Genomic DNA, 19,055 nt, shown 5'->3' with positions numbered 1-19,055 from the left:
CATGCTTCCAGAGTGCTCTGGAACATTAGGATTTCTCTCTCTCTCTCTCTCTCTCTCTCTCTCTCTCTCTCTCTCTCTCTCTCTCTCTCTCTCTCTCTCTCCTCTCTCTTTCTTTTTCCCTGCAGTAACCTCCAGCCCCATTTTTAGTTTGAAACTGCGTCTAAGTTGCAGAGGGCCTCACTAAATTGCTGAAGCTAGCCATGACCCTCCTCTTGTCTCAGCCTCCCAAGCACCGGGATTACAGGCGAGCCCACTGCCTAGCCAGCCCGCGGGCTTCTCGCCCTCGCCGGCATACCAGTCTTCAGGGTTGCTGCTGAAGAGGACTCGCTAGATCCAGCGTCGTTCCTGGCTAAAACGGAAACCAGGTACTCAGCGCCGCAGCTGAGGGAAGAGATGCTGCAGGAGCTGGACGACGTGTTACAGCTCCGCTCTGAAGAGCCGCTCACAGCCATCACCGTGTAGCTGGACGCTCCTTCTGTCGGGGTCCAGGAAACCGACGCCTTCAGGGTGCCGCCGTCAAAAGAGACTTGAATGTTGGCGGGGGCACGAGGACCTACATTTTTGAGGAACAATTAAGATTTTATAGTAGCCTCAGGAACCCATGCAAGATTTAGCCCAACAATGTTGAGGAGCTCAGAGGGTAAGTACCCCAATAGTTGAATAAATACAAGTATTCAAGGCATAAAATAGGGACTCAGGGTACCTGTAAACTGGTAACCTATCTGCTGTTAACCTGTACAAACTAATAACTATCTATGGACCTTGGCTATATAATTGGATCTGCTTGTTTTTTTTTTTTTATAAAATGGAAAAAATAAGCTTGTCATAATATTTATTTATTATAATATAATATTTATTTATTTATTTATTTATTTATTGGTGGCACTGGGAGTGGAACCCAGAGGCTTTCTACCTCCAGGCTATACTCCCAGACCTTTTTTATATTTTATTTTGAAACAGGGTCTCACTAAGTTGCTGAGAGCCTCACTAAGTAGCTGAGGCTGGCTTCGAACCCGTGCGCTCCTCCTGTCTCAGCCTCCCAAGCACAGGGATTACAAGCATGCGCAACCACACCCGGCTTATATATAGGTGATTTGTGTGTGTGTGTGGGGGGGGGGTACTGGGGTTCCTGGAAGCCCTTCTACCTCCGGGATACACTCCAGACCTATTTTTATTTTATTTTATTTTTATTTTTATTTTTTGGTGGCACAGGGGGTGGAACCCAGGGGCTTTCTACCTCTGGGCTATACTCCCAGACCTTTTTTATATTTTATTTTGAAACAGGGTCTCACTAAGTTGCTGAAAGCCTCACTAAGTAGCTGAGGCTGGCTTTGAACCCGTGCAATCCTCCTGTCTCAGCCTCCCAAGCACAGGGATTACAAGCGTGCACCACCACGCCCGGCTTATATATAGGTGATTTGTGTGTGTGTGTGTGTGGGGGGGGGTACTGGGGTTCCTGGAAGCCCTTCTACCTCCGGGATACACTCCAGACCTATTTTTATTTTATTTTATTTTATTTTATTTTTATTTATTTATTTATTTTGGTGGCACAGAGGGTGGAACCCAGGGGCTTTCTACCTCTGGGCTATACTCCCAGACCTGTTTTCTATTTTATATGGAAACAGGGTCTCACTAAGTTGCTGAGAGCCTCACTAAGTAGCTGAGGCTGGCTTCGAACCTGCGCAATCCTCCTGTCTCTGCCTCCCAAGCACGGGGATTAAAGCGTGCGCCACCAAGCCCAGCTATATAGGTGATTTAAAAAAAAAAGTATGCTGCCGGGCGTGGTGGCGCACGCTTGTAATCCCCGCGCTTGGGAGGCGGAGACAGGAGGATCACGCAGGTTCGAAGCCAGCCGCGCTGGCGTAAGAGACCCTGTTTCAAAAATATAAAATAGGTCTGGGGGTGTAGCCCAGAGGAAGAAGGGCTTCCAGGAACCCCAGTACCACCAAAAAAAAAAAAAAAAAAAAAAAAAGTATGGCCGGGCATGGCGGCGCACACTTGTAATCCCTGCACTTAGGAGGCGGAGACAGGAGGATCGCACAGGTTCGAAGCCAGTAGCACTGGCTTAAGAGACCCTGTTTCCAAACAAAAAGTATTAAAAAAAAAAAAAAAAAAGGTTTGGGAGTGGAGCCCGGAGGTAGAAGGTCTTCCAGGAATCCCAGTACCACACACACACACACACACACACACACACACACACACACACACACACAGAGTATGTATGAATGAATAGACAATTTAACAAGTAGCTGAGTGTGATGGTCCAGGTCTGCAATCCCAGCTACTTAGGAGGCCAAGGCAGGAAGATCACAAGTTAGAGGTCAGCCTTGGCCATTTAGTGAGACCCTGTCTAAAAATAAAAAGGGCTGGGGGTACAGCTCAGTGGTAGAGCGCTTGCCTGGCACAAATGAGACTCTGGGTTCAATCTTCAGTCCTCAAAACAAACAACAACAGAGACCTAAGTGATTAAAGAGCATAACAAGCCAGGCGTGGTGGCGCACGCTTGTAATCCCCGAGTTTGGGAGGCTGAGACAGGAGGATCGCACAGGTTCGAAGCCAGCCTCAGCTACTTGCTACTTAGTGAGGCTCTCAGCAACTTAGTGAGACCCTGTTTCCAAATAGAGTATAAAAAATAGGTCTGAAAGTATAGCCCAGATGTAGAAAGCCTCTGGGTTCCACCCTCAGTACCACAAAAAAAAAAAAAAAAAAAAAAAAACCGAGTAGAACAAGATGAGAAATGTAAAGGGGGTAGCTCACATGCTTAGATACCATGAGGCTCTGGGTTTAATCCCCAGTACCACAAAGATAAGAGAGTATTAAAAAAAAAGTATCATGTTATTACATGATAGGGCAAATATTTTTTCTATCATTAATGAAGTAAGTATACCCCTTCTTTATTTTTGGCACTGGGGATGGAACTCCAGGGCATTCTACTGCTGAGCTATATCCCCAGCCCTTTTTATTTTTCGTTTTGAAACAGGGTCTTGCTAAGTTGCTGAAGGCCTCACTAAATAGTTATGAGGCTGTCCTTGAACCTGCGCTCCTCCTGTCTCAGCCTCGCAAGTACTAGATTTACAGGTGTGCACCACCACACCCAGTTCCTTTTTTATTTTTATTTTGAGATAGGGTCTCACTAAGCTGCCCAACCTGGCCCTGAACTTGCAGTCCTCCTGCCTCAGGCGCCTTTGTCACTGGGATTACAGGTGTGCAATGCTCTGTAAAGCTGAATATATATATATGTAGGCGAATCTGGTTCACCTACATAGGGAGTGCTAACGCTAATGGAGTTCAACATCTATTTAGGTCACATTGGCAGTGGAAGACTTACTCAAAACACTCTCTCTCTCTCTCTCTCTCTCTCTCTCTCTCTCTCCTCCCTCACACCACCTCTCATCTCTCATTCTCTTGGCTCACTCCAGCAGCTCACACTGGACTGGACTCCCAGTCACTGTGTGGTAGGGTCTCTTGGTCAGGCCGCCCCCGGTGAGGATGGTGGACACACCCTGCAGTGCACCTGCTCAGCCTGCGACTGGAGGAGAACTGGTGGGGAGCCCCGGGCGGCCTCAGGGCAATGCGTGCGGAACACTGATTTCCGTCCCAGGATGACACACACCAGGACCGCAGGAACACAGCCTCGCAGCCTGCGGTATCTCTGGAACATTGCCTCCTCTCAGTTGGCACACACTCACTGGATAAATGAATGTTGGATAAATGAATTCCCGTCCAGCCCAATTCTTTTTGTTTAGATTATTGGTCTGAACCCAGGAAGGGACTAGAGGTGATTGGTAACCTAACTGTGTCCCTCCTGTGTGACACCGAATGCCACCGCGGTGGATTTCAGAACGGGCTGGGCTCCAATCCGTGGATTCTCCGCAGCATTCCTTATGCATGCAGTAAGCATTTGCACTGCCAAGGAGGAATAGTCAAGGCACTATAAATAACTTCATAATAAATTTAAGCAGCTGCTGCCAGCTGCTCTGTGCTTATCAGTGAGCGTCGGTTGCTGTTGATGGCTGCAACGCACAGCCCCCATCCTTAATCAAAAACGAGACCGCAGGAGGCTGTGCTGTGAAGTCCTTACTTGTTCTCTGATTGCAGGTGGAGTCATCCCCAGGGATGCCGTTGGCGTTCCAGGCGTAGGCCTTTATTGTGTAGAGCGTCCCAGCGTCTAAATTGCTGAAGGTCAAGGAGGTATTTGTAGTGTTCTCCTTCCAAATTCTACCCAAGCCATTGGCTTGCATAATGGACACAGAGAATCCAATTGCCAAGTCTACAGCCTCCCACCGCACAAGGATAGAGTCTGGGCTTGGAGAGCTTACTTCTAGAATTGGTGCAGCCAACACTAAAAAGAAAAAAAAAAAACAACCACACAACAAACAAACAAAAAAAACCCAACATATTTGTGTTACAGAGGTCCAACAGAAGGTCATTCCGATTATTTAGGAATAAGTAAATTGAGGTTGATTATACGATAATCATTTGTTGGAAGTAATTCAGTGGTATGGCGCTTGCTTAGCATGCACAAGGCCCTGAGTTCAATCCCCAGCACTTCAAATAAGTTATTTGCTTTGTAAAATATTTTTATGCTTTTATTGGTTCATTGTAACTATACATCATAGGGAGGTTCAAAGCGACACATTTGCTTTGTATGCTTTGTGAAGCTATTCATGGTAGCGTTCCACTGAATAATTACTAATCAAGTATGTATTCATCATAGATGATGTGGCAAAGAAATGGGAAACTTCTGAATATTAGGCACTACTGTCAACTGGAAGTTGGTCAGAAATTAGATAAAATATTTCTGTAAGCATAATGTAAATCAGTGGAGAAAATAATGGTTTTACTACTTTTTGCGGGGAGGGTACTAGGGCTTAAAGCCAGGGGCATTCTACCTCTGAGATACACCCCTAGCCCTTTATTTAGTGGGTTTTTTTTTTTTTTGGTGGTAACTGGGGTTCCTGGAAACCCTTCTACCTCCAGGCTACACTTCCAGGCTTATTTTATATTTTTATTTGGAAACAGGGTCTCTTAAGTCAGCGCGGCTGGCTTCGAACCTGCGCGATCCTCCTGTCTCTGCCTCCCAAGCACAGGGATTACAAGCGTGCGCCACCAGGCCCGGCTATTTAGTTTTTATTTTGAAACAGGATCTCACTGAGTTGCTGTGGGTCTGGCTAAGTTGCTGAGGCTGGCCTCAAACCTTTGATCTTCTTGTCTCAGCCTCCCAAGTACTGGGATTACCGACATGCACCACCAAACCCAGTTTGGTTTTACTATATTAATGTATATCTAAATTTTCAAAAATATATCTAGGTTCAGGTACAACTTTGCAAAATCAATTTAAGTAATGCCGATGACAAACTCTAAATGGTTTTTATTTATTAACATATGTGTCATGTAGTCCAAGTGTAGAAAAATCTCATTTGAGCTGGGCATGGTGGCACATGCTTGTAATCCCAGCATTCAGGAGGCTGAGACCGGAGGATTGTGGTTTGTGGACAGCCTCAGCTACTTAGGCCCTCTGCCACTCAGTGAGACCCTGTTTCAAAAATATAAAAATAAAAAACAGGGCAGGGGGTGTAGCTCAGAGGTTGAATGCCTCTGGGTTCCACCCCCAAACCCACAAAAAAAAAAAATAAAAATAAAAAAGAAATATAAAAACAGGGATGCTTTTAAAAATGCCTAAAAAGCCAGGCATGGTAGTGCATGCATGTAATTCCAGTATTTGGGAGGCTGAGATAAAAAGATCACAGGGTCAAAGATAGCCTCAGCAATTTAGCAAGACTCTTTCTCAAAATAAAGAATAAAAAAAAGGTCTGGGGGGCGTAGCTCAGAGCTTATAATGCCCCAGTAACACACACACACACACACACACACACACACACACACACACACCCTCCAGAATGGGTTTTATTTTCAAAGAAAAGCATCATGCATTTAAATGCTGTCTCCTCCATAGATATCTGTTGCCAAAATATATATATATATACATATATATATATATATATATATATATATATATATATATATATATATTTGGTATTTGGTGCCGATCATGGTGGTGCACAGCTGTAATCCCAGTACTTGGGAGGCTAAGATAGGAAGATCACAGATTCACGGCCAGCCTCAGAAACTTAGTGAGGCCCTGTTTTGAAATAAAAGAATAGAATAGGGCTGGGAGTGTTGCTCAGAGGTAGAATGCCCCTGGGTTCCATCCTCAGTAACACACACACACACACACACACACACACACACACACACACCACGTGGTGATTTTCCCTTATGAGCCATGAATTGTCCCACTCACATGACACCGAATTGCATTACCCATTTGCAGTTTCATTAGAACTTGCCCAAATCACAGAGCATGAGCGTCCAGCTACCTGTCTTTGCCTGCTTTGGAGGTGATGCCTGGCTTCTCCCTGCAGCACTGATGGCTCTGAGGGTGATTTGGTACAAGGTCGCAGCCTTCAGGCCTGTCACGGTGCCTGGGGAATTGGCCACCATGGTTTCTATGACCGTGTCCCTGTCTTCGGCCGTGAGCAGGTAACTGGTGGCCCCTGGCACCGTCGCCCACTCTACAGTGATGCTGTTGCTGAGTTTTGAATATGCCTGATCAATAGTTGGTACTTCGGGAGCTGAAAGAGATTTTGAAGTTGCGCATTAGCCGGGATAACTAGAACGATTCCTTATTTCATCATTCTCCTCTTCAAACTAAATTGTTCTCGTGCCATCCTGTAAACATCAGCTGTCTTCAAACCTGCGATCCTCTTTGTCTCAGCCTCCCAAGCACTAGGATCACAAGCATATGCCACCACACCAAGCTACTGTGTGTGTGCAAGGATTAAACTGAGGCACGTTCTTTCTCTGAGATAAAATCATAGCCTTATTTTATTTATTTATTTATTTATTTATTTATTTATTTTTATTTTCATTTTTATTTTTGTGGTCTTGGGGATGGACCTCAGGGGTATTCTACCTCTGAGCTATATGCCCAGCCCTATTTTTTATTCTTTATTTTGAGACAGGGTCTCACTGACTTGCAAAGGGCCTCACTAAGTAGCTGAGGCTGTCCCCAAACTGGGATCCTCCTGTCTCAGCCTCCCAAGTCCTGGGATTTCAGTATGTCCTAACATTTTGGCTGCTTTTTGTCATTTTATTTTATTATTTTTTTATGTTTTGTAGTACTTTTGGAACCCAGAGGCTTTTCTACCTCCGGGCTACACTCCTAGACCTATTTTATACTTTATTTGGAAACAGGGTCTCACTAAGTTGCTGAGAGCCTCACTAAGCAGCTGAGGCTGGCTTCGAACCTGTGTGATCCTCCTGTCTCAGCCTCACAAGTACTGGGATTAAACCTCACCACCACGCCCGGGCTACTTTTTGTCATTTCAAATGAGCTCTATAAAAGTGGGAAGTGAGCCAGGCGTGGTGGCACACGCTTGTAATCCCAGCATTTGGGAGGCTTTGCAACTCAGTGAGATCCTGTTTCAAAATAAAGAATAAAAATAGGGCTGGAGGTGAAGCTCTGAAGCTCCGAGGTAGAATGCCCCTGGGTTCCATCCCCAGTACCACACACACACACACAAATACTAGAGGGGATTTATTCCAAAAGATTCTACTCTAGTTCAGCACTCTGAATTTCCCAGGTTGCTTTGAAATTGGTATCCCTCCCTGTCCCTTAACTGGATACACTGCTTCCGTCTGAACCACCTCCATCCCCGCCCCCCCAGGCAGCTGTGGCCACTCTCTCCTGCACTTTGTCCATTTCCCAAATGACAATCTGATAGAGCAAGGAGTGAGAAATGAGTTCTTTGTTATAATTACTCTATAGCATGTTTTTTTTTTTTTTTTGGTGGTACTGGGGGTGGAACACAGAGGCTTTCTACCTCTGGGCTATACTCCCAGACCCATTTTATATTTTATTTGGAAACAGGGTCTCACTAAGTTGCTGAGAGCCTCACTAAGAAGCTGAGGCTGGCTTCAAACCTGCGCGATCCTCCTGTCTCAGCCTCCCAAGTGCGGGGATTACAAGCGTGTGCCACCATGCCCGGCTTTAGCATGCTCTTTTTAAAAAAACTTTTTATTGGTATAGTATGCTCTTAATGTCAGGGTGTAACAATTTTCAGATTCTTCTCCATAAAATAAAAATAAACTTCACTCTCCTTTTCTCTATCAAAACATCTTGTCTCAGTTTAAGAATGAGACCCTGAACTCTGTGTGGTGGCACACACTTGTAATCTCAGTAGTTGGGAGATGAAGACAGGAGGATCACAGGTTCAATGCCAGCCTCATCATCGGAGTGAGAACCTCTGCAATTTAGTGAGACCTTGTTTCTAAATAAAGAATAAAAAAAAAAATGGGTTGGGGGAGTAGCCCAGAGGTAGAATGCTCCTGGGTCCCATTCCCAGTACCACAAAATAAATAAATAAACAAAAGGGCTGGAGATATAGCTCTGAGGTGAAAAGCCCCTGGGTTCAGTATCCCCCTCCAAATAATAATAAAATGAAGTAAGGCTGGGGGTATATGTCAGGGAGCACCCCTGCCTTTAATCCTAAGTAACACACACGCGCGCGCACGCACACACACACACACACACACACACACACACACACACACATACACACACACTCTGAGACACTGGCTGAGATTCCCTCCTCTTGGGGCCTGGCCATGGTTTGCCACAGAGATGTGAATGCTTATGTCATGAGCTTATACAAGGCATCCCTGTACTTTGGGACTGAGGTAAGGGATGTAGAATGACAATCATATTTACCACATTACCAAAATCCATAGACACAAAAATGTCCTGGATGTAAGCTGGGCGTGGTGGCGCACGCTTGTAATCCCCGCGCTTCGGAGGCTGAGACAGGTGGATCGCACGGGTTTGAAGCCAGCGTCAGCTACTTAGTGAGGCTCTCAACAACTTAGTGAGACTCTGTTTCCAAATAAAATATACAAAAAGTCTGGGAGTATAGCCCAGAGGTAGAAAGCCTCTGGGTTCCACCCCCAGTACCACCAAAAAATAAAAGCCGGACCTGGTGGTGCACGCTTGTAATCCCCGCACTTGGGAGGCGGAGACAGGAGGATCGCGCTGGTTCGAAGCCAGCCTTGCTGGTTTAAGAGACCCTGTTTCCAAATTAAGAAAAAAAATAAAAATAAAAAATAAATATATATATATATATATATATATATATATATATATATATATATATAGTCTTAGAGTATAGCCCGGCAGTAGAAGGGCTTCCAGGAACCCCAGTGCCACCAAAATAAATAAATAAATAATAAATAAATAAATAAATAAATAAATAAATAAATAGATGTCCTGGATGTAGTAGGTCCAAGGGGCAGAAGAGGTCAGATGAGCATAGCTGGGTTTTATATTTGAAGCTGGCACTTGGCTTTTTATGTTTAATGTACTCCATTTGCTGGCCAAGATAATGATGAACCAAATACAAAACTAAGGCCAGCTAGACATGGTGGCACACAGCTGTAATTCCAGTACTTGAGTGGCTAAGATAAGAGGATCACAGGTTCGAGACCAGCCTCAATAATCTAGCGAGCCCGCTTCAAAAAAATCAAACAAATAAAAAGAATGGGGGCGGGGGTGTAGCTCAGAGGTAGAGTGCCCCTTGGCTCAATCCTTAGTACCACCAAAACCTAAAACAAAAAGCAAAAACAAACAAGAAAACTATAAAGCAAGGAGAAAGAAAGCCAGTGCGGACAAGTGATTGGCCAGGATCAACTCTCCCCCCTTCCTTCCAGCCAAATCCCAAATGCACAGCACAGACAACCTTCTCTTTTTGTATCAAAAGCCCAGAGAGCTGACTTTGGCAGCATCTCAGAAATAACCATGTTGTGGAAATGAACAAAGTCTCCACTGTGCACTGGCCGGGCATTCCTGGAACATCACCCAGGGCTGTCTCTTTAGCTATTGAAAAGAAAAATCACGGCAGTTGAATATGCCGGGGAAGATGTGGGCCTCACTGCCACTTACCAATGGAAGTTGATTCTGCAGGAAGGGCCTGTGTCTCTCTTGCTTCTGCAAAATAGAAAGCCACAGAACGGTTCCCACTTGCACTCTTCCTACACACACGTCTCTCTTCTGCTCTCCTAGTCTTTTTCCTTTGGTCTGTGCCTTTCTTTTAATTTCCTTGTGTCTCTCAATCCTGTGTCCTCTGTCCCCACAGTTTATCTTATCTCTTGTTGGTAGGCAGTCCTGCCCCTCGTAATGGACCCATTTGCTGAGAAACATCAGTCTCGAAGGAGCTGTAGCCATGGGAAGCCAGACACATAATATCCATAGAATGGATCAAAAAAGGCTACCTGTTAACGAGCTATCTTCCCAGTGACCTGTCATGGGGCCTGAGGACTGTACAGAACTGCCCTACTGAATTAAGCTAAAAGAGGCATTTTTGGGGGGTCAGTACTAGGGACTGAATGCAGAGCCTTGCACATGCTAGGCAAGTGCTCTGCCACGGAGCGACGTCCTCCTCCCTTTATTTTTGGTATTGGCAATTGAATCCAGGGGCCTTTTACCTCTGAGCTCTGCCCCCAGCCCTATTTATTTATTTATATTTATTTTAATTTTTGCGGTACCAGGGATGGAACCCAGGGTCATTCTACCTCCGAGCTACACCCCTAGCCTTATTTTTTATTCTTTATTTTGAAACGGGGTCTCACTGAGTTGTAAAAGGCCTCACTAAGCAACTGAGGCTGGCCTCAAACCTCTGTCCTCCTGTCTCAGCCTCCCAAATGTTGTATTACAAGCGTGTGCTACCACGCTCAGCTTTCTTAAATTTTGAAACAAGGACTTGCTAAGTTACTGAAGCTGGCCTCAAACTTCTGATTCTTCAGTGTCAGCAATTAGAGGCGTACACCACTACTCCAAGTTTACAGCTATTTCTTTTTTCTTTCTTTCTTTCTTTTTTTGTGGTGCTGGGAATTGAACCCAGGGGCATTCTACCTTTGAGCTACACCCCCAGTATGATTACTTTTTATTCGTGTGTGTGTGTATGTGTGTGTGTGTGTGTGGCTCTGGGGATGGAACCCAGGAGCATTCGACCTCTGAGCTATACCCCCTGCCCTATTTTGTATTCTTTATTTTGAAACAGGGACTCACTAAGTTGCAGAGGGCCTCACTAAGTAGCTGAAGCTGTCCGCAAACCTGAATCTTCCTGTCTCAGCCTCCCCAGTACTGGGATTACAAACTTGCGCCACCGCCCACGGCTATTTACAAGTATTTCTTAGGTGACATTTTAGTTGTATGGAGCTAGCCTTTTTTGTTTTCTTTCTTTCTTCTTTTTCTTTCTTTCTTTTTTTTTTTCTGCAGTGCTGAGGACTGAATTCAGGGCCTCACACATTCTAGGTCACCGCGCTGCACCCCAGCTTCATCTCAGTGCAGGGCTAGTCTTGAAGTTGCCTTGCACAGAGTACTCTACATGTGATTGGGGAAAAATTCATATTATTCTAATCTTTTTTTTTTTTTCCTGTGGGAGTGGGGATGGAACCCAGGAGCATTTGTGAGCTACAGTCCCTGCCCTACTTTTTATTCTTTTTTTTTTTTTTTTTTTTTTTGGTGGTACTGGGGTTCCTGAAAGCCCTTCTACTTCCGGACTAAACTCCCAGACCTATTTTTACATTTTTTATTTGGAAACAGGGTCTCCTAAACCAGCTCGCGCAGCTGGCTTCGAGCCTGTGCGATCCTCCTGTCTCTGCCTCCCAAGCGCGGGGATTACAAGCATGCAGTGCGCCACCACGCCCGGCTTATTCTTTATTTTGAAAAAGGGTCTCACTGAGTTGCGGAGCGCCTCACTAAATAACTGAGGCTGTCCGGGAACCGTGATCCTCCAGTTTCAGCCTCCTGAATGCTGGGATTACAAGCGTGCGCCACCACGCCTGGCCAATTCTTTATTAAAGACTGCGGAAGGCTGATGGAAATTATGGAAGTTCCATTCTTGCGATCCTTCTGTCTCAGCCTCCCAAGTATTGGGACTTCCACTTTCAGAGACAGGAGCAAGGGAAGAAGAGGGAGGGGAGGGGGAGGGGAGGGGAGGGGGAGAGCATGCTGAGAAGCTGGGGTGGCAAGTGTCAGGCTCTATAAGGCAGCAGCAGTTCCTCACTTTCTTTTCTATGTTTAGCCTACTTACTGGACTGATGAAAGAGAAAACTGCATTCCCTAGATGTGCATTCAAACACTGTGATTAGTCAGAAATTAAACCCTTTGATTCTTAGCATCTGTGCATTCTACCAACTCAGAGATTTAAATTAGCCCAGAGGCCCCAGAAGCTAGTCACACATAACAGCCAGTGCTGGAGCCCAGAGAAGATCAAAATACATACACCCAGGCTGAAGCCCACTATAGAACACCAAAAAAAAAAAAAAAAAAAAAAAAAAAATCTCATCTACTGGAAGGCTGGGGTGAACCAAGTGGCAGCAGTTTGTCCGTATGAACCTGTTTCTCTGGAGAAGGGTGGATCCTGTGGGAACTAAATTCTGAGGGATTAGTGCGTCTTTGGTATGCTGGAATCTTGTTGGAGATAGCAAAGCTAGATTTTGTTAACCAAAGCCAGTATTTTTGGTTTTGTTTTTGTGGTATTGGGGATTGAACCCAGGGACATTCTATCTCCAAGTTACACCCACACCCTATTTTATTTTTGGATTTGAAACAGGGTCTCACTAAGTTGCCGAGGGTCTTGCTAAATTGCTGAGGCTCCCTTGAACCTGCAATCTTCTTGTCCCTGCTTCCCAAGTACTGGGATCACAGGTACGCGGTGCCATGCCTAGCATAGTTTATATTTTAAATATGCAATTTTAGAACTATAAAGTTCTCAGCTGGGCATGGTAGAATGAGCTGGTAGAGATAGACTGCCCCTGGGTTCAATCCTCAGTACCAAAAAGATAAACAAGAAGAAGAGGAGGAGGAGGAGGAGGAGGAGGAGAAATTCCTTTTGACTAATCAAAATCTTAAAAATTCAACCAACTATAACATTTCTAATTTCTATTTTAATTTCCCAGAAGGAAAGTTACAGGAACTAGAAGCTCACTATTTTTTGTTTGTTTGTTTGTTTTGTTCTGTTTTGCACTGGGGTTTGAACCCAGGAGCACTGTACCTCTGAGCCACACTCCCAACCCTATTTTATTATTTATTTATTTATTTGTTTGTTTGTTTGTTTACTTCTTTATTTTTGGTGGTACTGGGGGTGGAAACCAGGGGCTTTCTACCTCCGGGCTATACTCCCAGACCTATTTTATATTTTATTTGGAAACAGAGTCTCACTAAGTTACTGAGCGCCTCAGTAAGTAGCTGAGGCTGGCTTTGAACCTGTGCCATCCTCCTGTCTCAGCCTCCCAAGCACTGGGATTACAAGTGTGTGCCACCACGCCCGGCTTATATTTTTTATTTTTTAATAAATATTCAGCTAAGTTGCTGAAACTGGCCTAGAATCTGCTATCCTCCTGTCTCAGCCTCCCAGTACTAGGATTACAGGTGTGTGCCACCACACCCAGCTTAGACTCTCCGTATTATAACTAAGATTTTATTTCTTTGGCTAGAATGATGGTCACTGTAATATTTTTCTCATGCCCAACTGTATCTGAGAAAATGCACTGCTGCACACCTGTACACTTTACAGTACTTTCTCTTACCAGTTATCATCTTCCCGGCACCTGATACAGTGGTTAGCACCCAGTGGGAATGCTCAAAAAAATGTTGATCTTTTTTCCTAGAATAGACTTTATAGTTCGAGGGAGCGATGAATCAATAATGACAAATAAAAATTAAATAGGAAGAAGGAGGTTTGCATGTCAGAAAATTTTACCTGTTTTAGTTGAAACAACCTGAAAGGAAAAGTTTAGAAAATTAGAACCATAAAGAAAACATAATTTGGAGCGATGTAAAACACCAGTCAAAGCAGTAATAATCCCATTGTTCACATAATGTGAGCAATCTTTCATTCCACTCTAGTATTCATCTACACAAATCTTTCCCTGGCATTCGAGTCTACCCCAAAGCAATTCTGAGCAGAATTTCAAGGCTGGAGGCAGATCACATTACTATTTCATTTTTCCTTTTGAATCTGCCTATTGGACTAAGTCAGAGATCACTGGCATATTTTTTTCAAATATCTTTGTTCTTACAATATAATGATAATGCTGTTTTCTTTCTCGAAAAATCACATTAAATTTCAAACATACAAACACAACATCAGCTTGATCCGTAAAGTATTTCCCTTTCTAGCTCTCCTACCCCCGTCCCTCAAAAAAAGAGAAAGATAATGAGTGTATCTCCGCCCCCCTCCCCCCAAAAAAAACATAGCTGCTGGTAGTTGGAAAGGTGAACTCACCATTTTAAGACAGATGAGACTAAATCCAATCAAAGACAAAGGTCTGTCTGATCCACCAGCCATCCTGTTGAGCAGAGCACTTGCATGACACGAAACACAGAGACGGTCCTCTTTGCCCCCCAGGAGGGCAGCTGGCTGCTGGGGTGACGAGGGCTGTGATCCTGGAGCAGACCCGGAAGGCCGCCTCTCCCCCTGAGTGTGGAGCTTACCTGTAACCAGGGGCACTTGGATGCCGGCGGGGACAGGTATTGCAGACTGCACAAAAGAAACTTGGAAAAATCCACACCAAGCGGGCCAGAAAAGCTACTGTAACTTTGGTTTCAAGGTAATATGTAGCGTGTTCTTCCCTTATTATTATTATTATTATTTTTTTGTAGTGGTGACTGAACCCAGGAGGATTCTACCTCTGAGCTGTACCCCCAGCCTTTTATTTTAAATTAAGTAATTAATTGATTATTTTATTTTATTTTAATTTTTTTTTTTTTTTGGTGTGTGTGTGTGTGTGTGTGTGTGTGTGTGTGTGTCTGGGAATGGAACCGGGGGCATTCTACCTCCGAGCTACACTCCCTGCCCTATTTTATATTCTTTATTTTGAAACAGGGTCTCACTGAGTTGCAGAGGGCCTCACTAAGTAGCTGAGGCTGTACGTGAACCGTGATCCTCCCGTCTCAGCCTCCCGAATGCTGGGATTACAAGTGTGCGCCACCACACCCGGATTTATTTTTTATTTTTAAACAGAGTCTCACTAATTTGCAGAGGGATTTACTAAGTTGCTGAGGCTTGCAAAAAACCTGTGATCCTCTGTCTCAGAAGGATCACCCCAAGTACTGGGATTACAGGTATGTACCACCGAGCCCATTTTATTTTATTTTATTTTTATTTTTTGCGGCTCTGGGGATGGAACCCAGGGGTATTCAACCTCTGAGCTATGTTGTTTTTATTATTCTTTATTTTGAAACAGAGGGCCTCACTAAATAGCTGCGGCTGTCCACGAACTGCAATCCTCTAGTCTCAGCCTCCCAAATCCTGGGATTACAAGCCTGTGCCACCATGCCCAGCTCCATTTTATTTTTTTCTAAACTTTTTTTTTTTTTTTTTTGGTACTGGGGATGGAACCCAGGGAGTATTTTCTACCTTTGAGTCCGAGCTACACCCCAGCCCTATTTTTAATTAATTAATTATTTGTGGTCCCAGGGATGGAACCCAGGGACATTCTACCTCCGAACTACAACCCAGTTCTAATTTTAGTCTTTTTATTTTATTTTATTTTATTTTTTGAAACAGGGTGTCACTAAGTTGCAAAGGGCCTCGCTAAGTACCTGAGGTTATCTGTGAACTGCGATCCTCTGGTCTCACCTCCCGAATGCTGGGATTACAAGCATGTGCCACCACGCCTGGCTTTATTCTTTATTTTGAAGCAAGGTCTCACTGAATTGCAGAGGGCCTCACTAAGTAGCCAATTCCTCCTGTCTCAGACTCCCAAATGCTGGCATTACAAGCGTGCGCCACCACACCCAACTTCTAAATAAAAATTTTATTTATTTTATTTTTTGTGTGTGGGTCTGGGAATGGAACCCAGGGGCATTCGACCTCCGAGCTACACCCACTTCCCTATTTTTTATTTTTATTTTTTGGTGGTACTGGGGTTCCTGGAAACCCTTCTACTTCCGGGTTATACTCCCAGACAGACAGATAGACATATATATATATATATATATATATATATATATATATATATATATATATTTTTTTTTTTTTTTTTTTTTTTTAAATTTGGAAACAGGGTCTCTTAAGCCAGCGCGACTGGCTTCGAACCATCACGATCCTCTTGTCTGTCTCCACCTCACAAGCGATGGGATTATAAGTGTGCACCACCACGCCCGGCTCCTGCCCTATTTTTTATTCTTTATTTTGAAACCAGGTCTCACTGAGTTGCAGAGGGCCTCTCAAGTAGCTGAGGCTGTCTGCGAACCACAATCCTCTGGTCTCAGCCTCCCAAATACTGGGATTACAAGCATGCGCCACCATGCCCAGCTAAATAAAAACTTTAAACCAGACCCAGTGGCACACACCTGTAATCCCAATACATGGGACACTGAGATAAGAGGATTACAAATTTGATTCCATGGCCCCTTAACATAGCAAAACCTTGTTTCAAAATAAAAACTAAAATAGAGCTGGGATGTAGTTCAGAGAGAAGGTCCCTGGGTTCATAAATTAACAAGCTATACAAAACATGAGTGATATGATAGGCTGGCTTTACGTTTGCCATTCTCCTGTCTCAAGCCTCTGGGATGACAGGCTTGTGCCATCCTACTTGCTGAATGATCATTTAATTAAATTAATTAACTTATTGCGGTACTGGGGATGGAACTCAGGGGCATTGTACCACTGACCCATACTTCCAGCCCTATTTTGTAGCTGAGGCTGTCTCCGAATCGCAATCATCCAGTCTTCTCTCGAATGCTGGGATTACAAGCATGCGCTACCACACCAGGCATGATCATTTTAAACAGTTTTGATTTTCACCTTTCTTGTTTTTCTGATTGTTATTACTTCCATTCAAAGTGAGCAGTTCTGCTTCTGGGAGCAACTTACTACAAAGCTTTAAGATGAAAGATAAGCCGTGTATTGTGGTGCACGCTTGTAATCCCTGCGCTTGGGAGGCTGAGACAGGAGGATCGCATGGGTTCGAAGCCAGCCTCAGCTACTCAGTGAGGCTCTCAGCAACTTAGTGAGACCCTGTTTCCAAATAAAATAGAAAATAGGTCTGGGAGTATAGCCTGAAGGTAGAAAGCCTCCTGGTTCCATTCCCAGCACCACCAAAAAAAAAAAAAAGTTCAGTAGGTCTATGTACAGAGGTGAGTAGACTCTGACCACAAAGTTAAAGCATCAAAGGAGACAGACATGCCGGGTGTGGGGGGCACACGCTTGTAATCCCCACGCTTGGGAGGCTGAGACAAGAGGATCACACAGGTTCGAAGCCAGCCTCAGCTACTTAGTGAGGCTCTCAGCAACTTAGTGAGACCCTGTTTCCAAATAAAATATAAAAAAAAATAAGTCTGGGATTGTAGCCCAGAGGTAGAAAGTCCTCGGGTTCCACCCCCTAGTACCACCACCAAAAAATAAAAAATAAATATATATTATATATGTATAATATATATATTATATATTATATATATGGCTGGGGGTGTGACTCGGTGGTAGAATGCCCCTGGTTTCCATCCCCAGTACCAAAAAAAGAGAAAAAGAAAAAGAAAAACAACCTCAGCAGCAACTTAGAAAGACCCTGTTTCAAAATTAAAAAATAAAAAGGGCTGGGGATATAGCTCAGAGATACAATGCCCCTGTGTTCAATCCCTCACACCCATAAGTAAATAAGTAAACAAATAAATATAAATAAATGGGATGTTAGTGTAGCTTGGAGGTCTGTGTTCAACCCACAGAACCTGTAAGTAAGTAAGTAAGTAAACAAATAAAATAAAAAAGGCTAATGATGTAGCTCAGAGGTAGAATGCCCCTGGGTTCATTGCCCAGTATATAAAAAAAAAAATCCTGAAGAGTAACCTAGGCAACCATTATCATCATAGCCCACATGTCAGAGGTGTTATCTTCTAACCTAGCTTCCCACAACTAGTGGGAAACTAATAATGTACTGCCCAGCTGTGTGGCCTCCACTATTAGTGATTTTTTGTGTGTGTGGTACTGGGGTGGAACCCAGAGGCTTTTCTATCTCCAGGCTACACTCCCAGACATATTTTATATTTTATTTGGAATCAGGGTCTCACTAAGTTGCTGAGAGCCTCACTAAGTAGCTGAGGCTGGCTTTGAACCTGTGTGATCCTCCTGTCTCAGCCTCCCAAGTACTGGGATTACAAGTGTGCACCACGACTCCCGGCTCACAATTAGTGATTTTTAAGTTATTTAAGAGCAAGTGAAGCCAGGCGTGGTGGTCAGTGCTTGTAATTCTTGTACTTGGGAGGCTGAGACAGGAGGATCACAGGTTCAAAGCCAGCCAGCCTTCAGAAGTTATGGAGGAGGACCTCTGCAACTTAGTGAGACCTTGTTTCCAAATAAAAAAATAAAATTGGGCAGGGCGTGTAGGTCAGAGGTAGAATGCCTCTGGGTTCAATACCCATTGCTACAGGGAAAAAAAAGAAAGAAAGAAAAAAGAAAAGAAAAAAAAGTGTGTGGGGGGGGCCAAAATGTAGCATAGTGGTAGAGCAACCCTGGGTTCAACCCCAAGTATCAGGGGTAAAAAATAAGAAAGGCAAAGCCGGGCCTGGTGGTGCACGCTTGTAATCCCAGCATTTGGGAGGCTGACACAGGAGGTTTTCAGTTCACGTACAGCCTCAGCTACTTAGTGAGGTCCTTTAAAACTCAGTGAGAAAGCTGGGTGTGGTGGCACACACTTGTAATTCCAGCACTTGGGAGGCTGAGACAGGAGGATCACATAGGTTCGAAGCCAGCCTCAGCTACTTAGTGAAGCTCTCAGCAACTTAGTGAGACCTTGTTTCCAAATAAAATATAAAATAGGGCTGGGAGTATAGCCCGGAGGTAGAAAAGCCCCTGGGTTCCACCCCCCCAGTACCACCAAAAAAAAAAAAAAAAAACAAAAAAAACAAACAAACAAACAAACAAAAAAAACCCTCAGTGAGACCCTGTTTCAAAATAAAGAATAAAAAATAGGGAGAACACACACACACACAC

The 19,055-nt window shown here is 44.1% G+C and overlaps 1 protein-coding gene across 1 annotated transcript in view; it reads right to left on the bottom strand.

The window, feature by feature from the left end:
• FNDC7 (fibronectin type III domain containing 7) overlaps window positions 1–14,408 on the bottom strand; it is a gene marked incomplete at both ends in the record, with an annotated part of 47,717 nt that extends 33,309 nt beyond the window's left edge. Inside the window, 5 exons of the mRNA XM_080691484.1 lie at window positions 296–553; window positions 4,082–4,342; window positions 6,381–6,635; window positions 13,821–13,839; window positions 14,346–14,408. Of these exons, the coding sequence (XP_080547610.1) occupies window positions 296–553; window positions 4,082–4,342; window positions 6,381–6,635; window positions 13,821–13,839; window positions 14,346–14,408 (856 nt within the window). The remainder of the gene's footprint in view (window positions 1–295; window positions 554–4,081; window positions 4,343–6,380; window positions 6,636–13,820; window positions 13,840–14,345) is intronic.
• Between the last annotated feature and the right edge of the window lie 4,647 nt (window positions 14,409–19,055).

The sequence above is a fragment of the Muscardinus avellanarius genome, assembly GCF_963383645.1.
Source record: "Muscardinus avellanarius genome assembly, chromosome: 3".
Classification (NCBI taxonomy): domain Eukaryota; kingdom Metazoa; phylum Chordata; class Mammalia; order Rodentia; family Gliridae; genus Muscardinus; species Muscardinus avellanarius.
The sequence above is the reverse complement of the archived record's forward strand: the minus strand, read 5'-3'. Positions and strand labels throughout refer to the sequence as shown.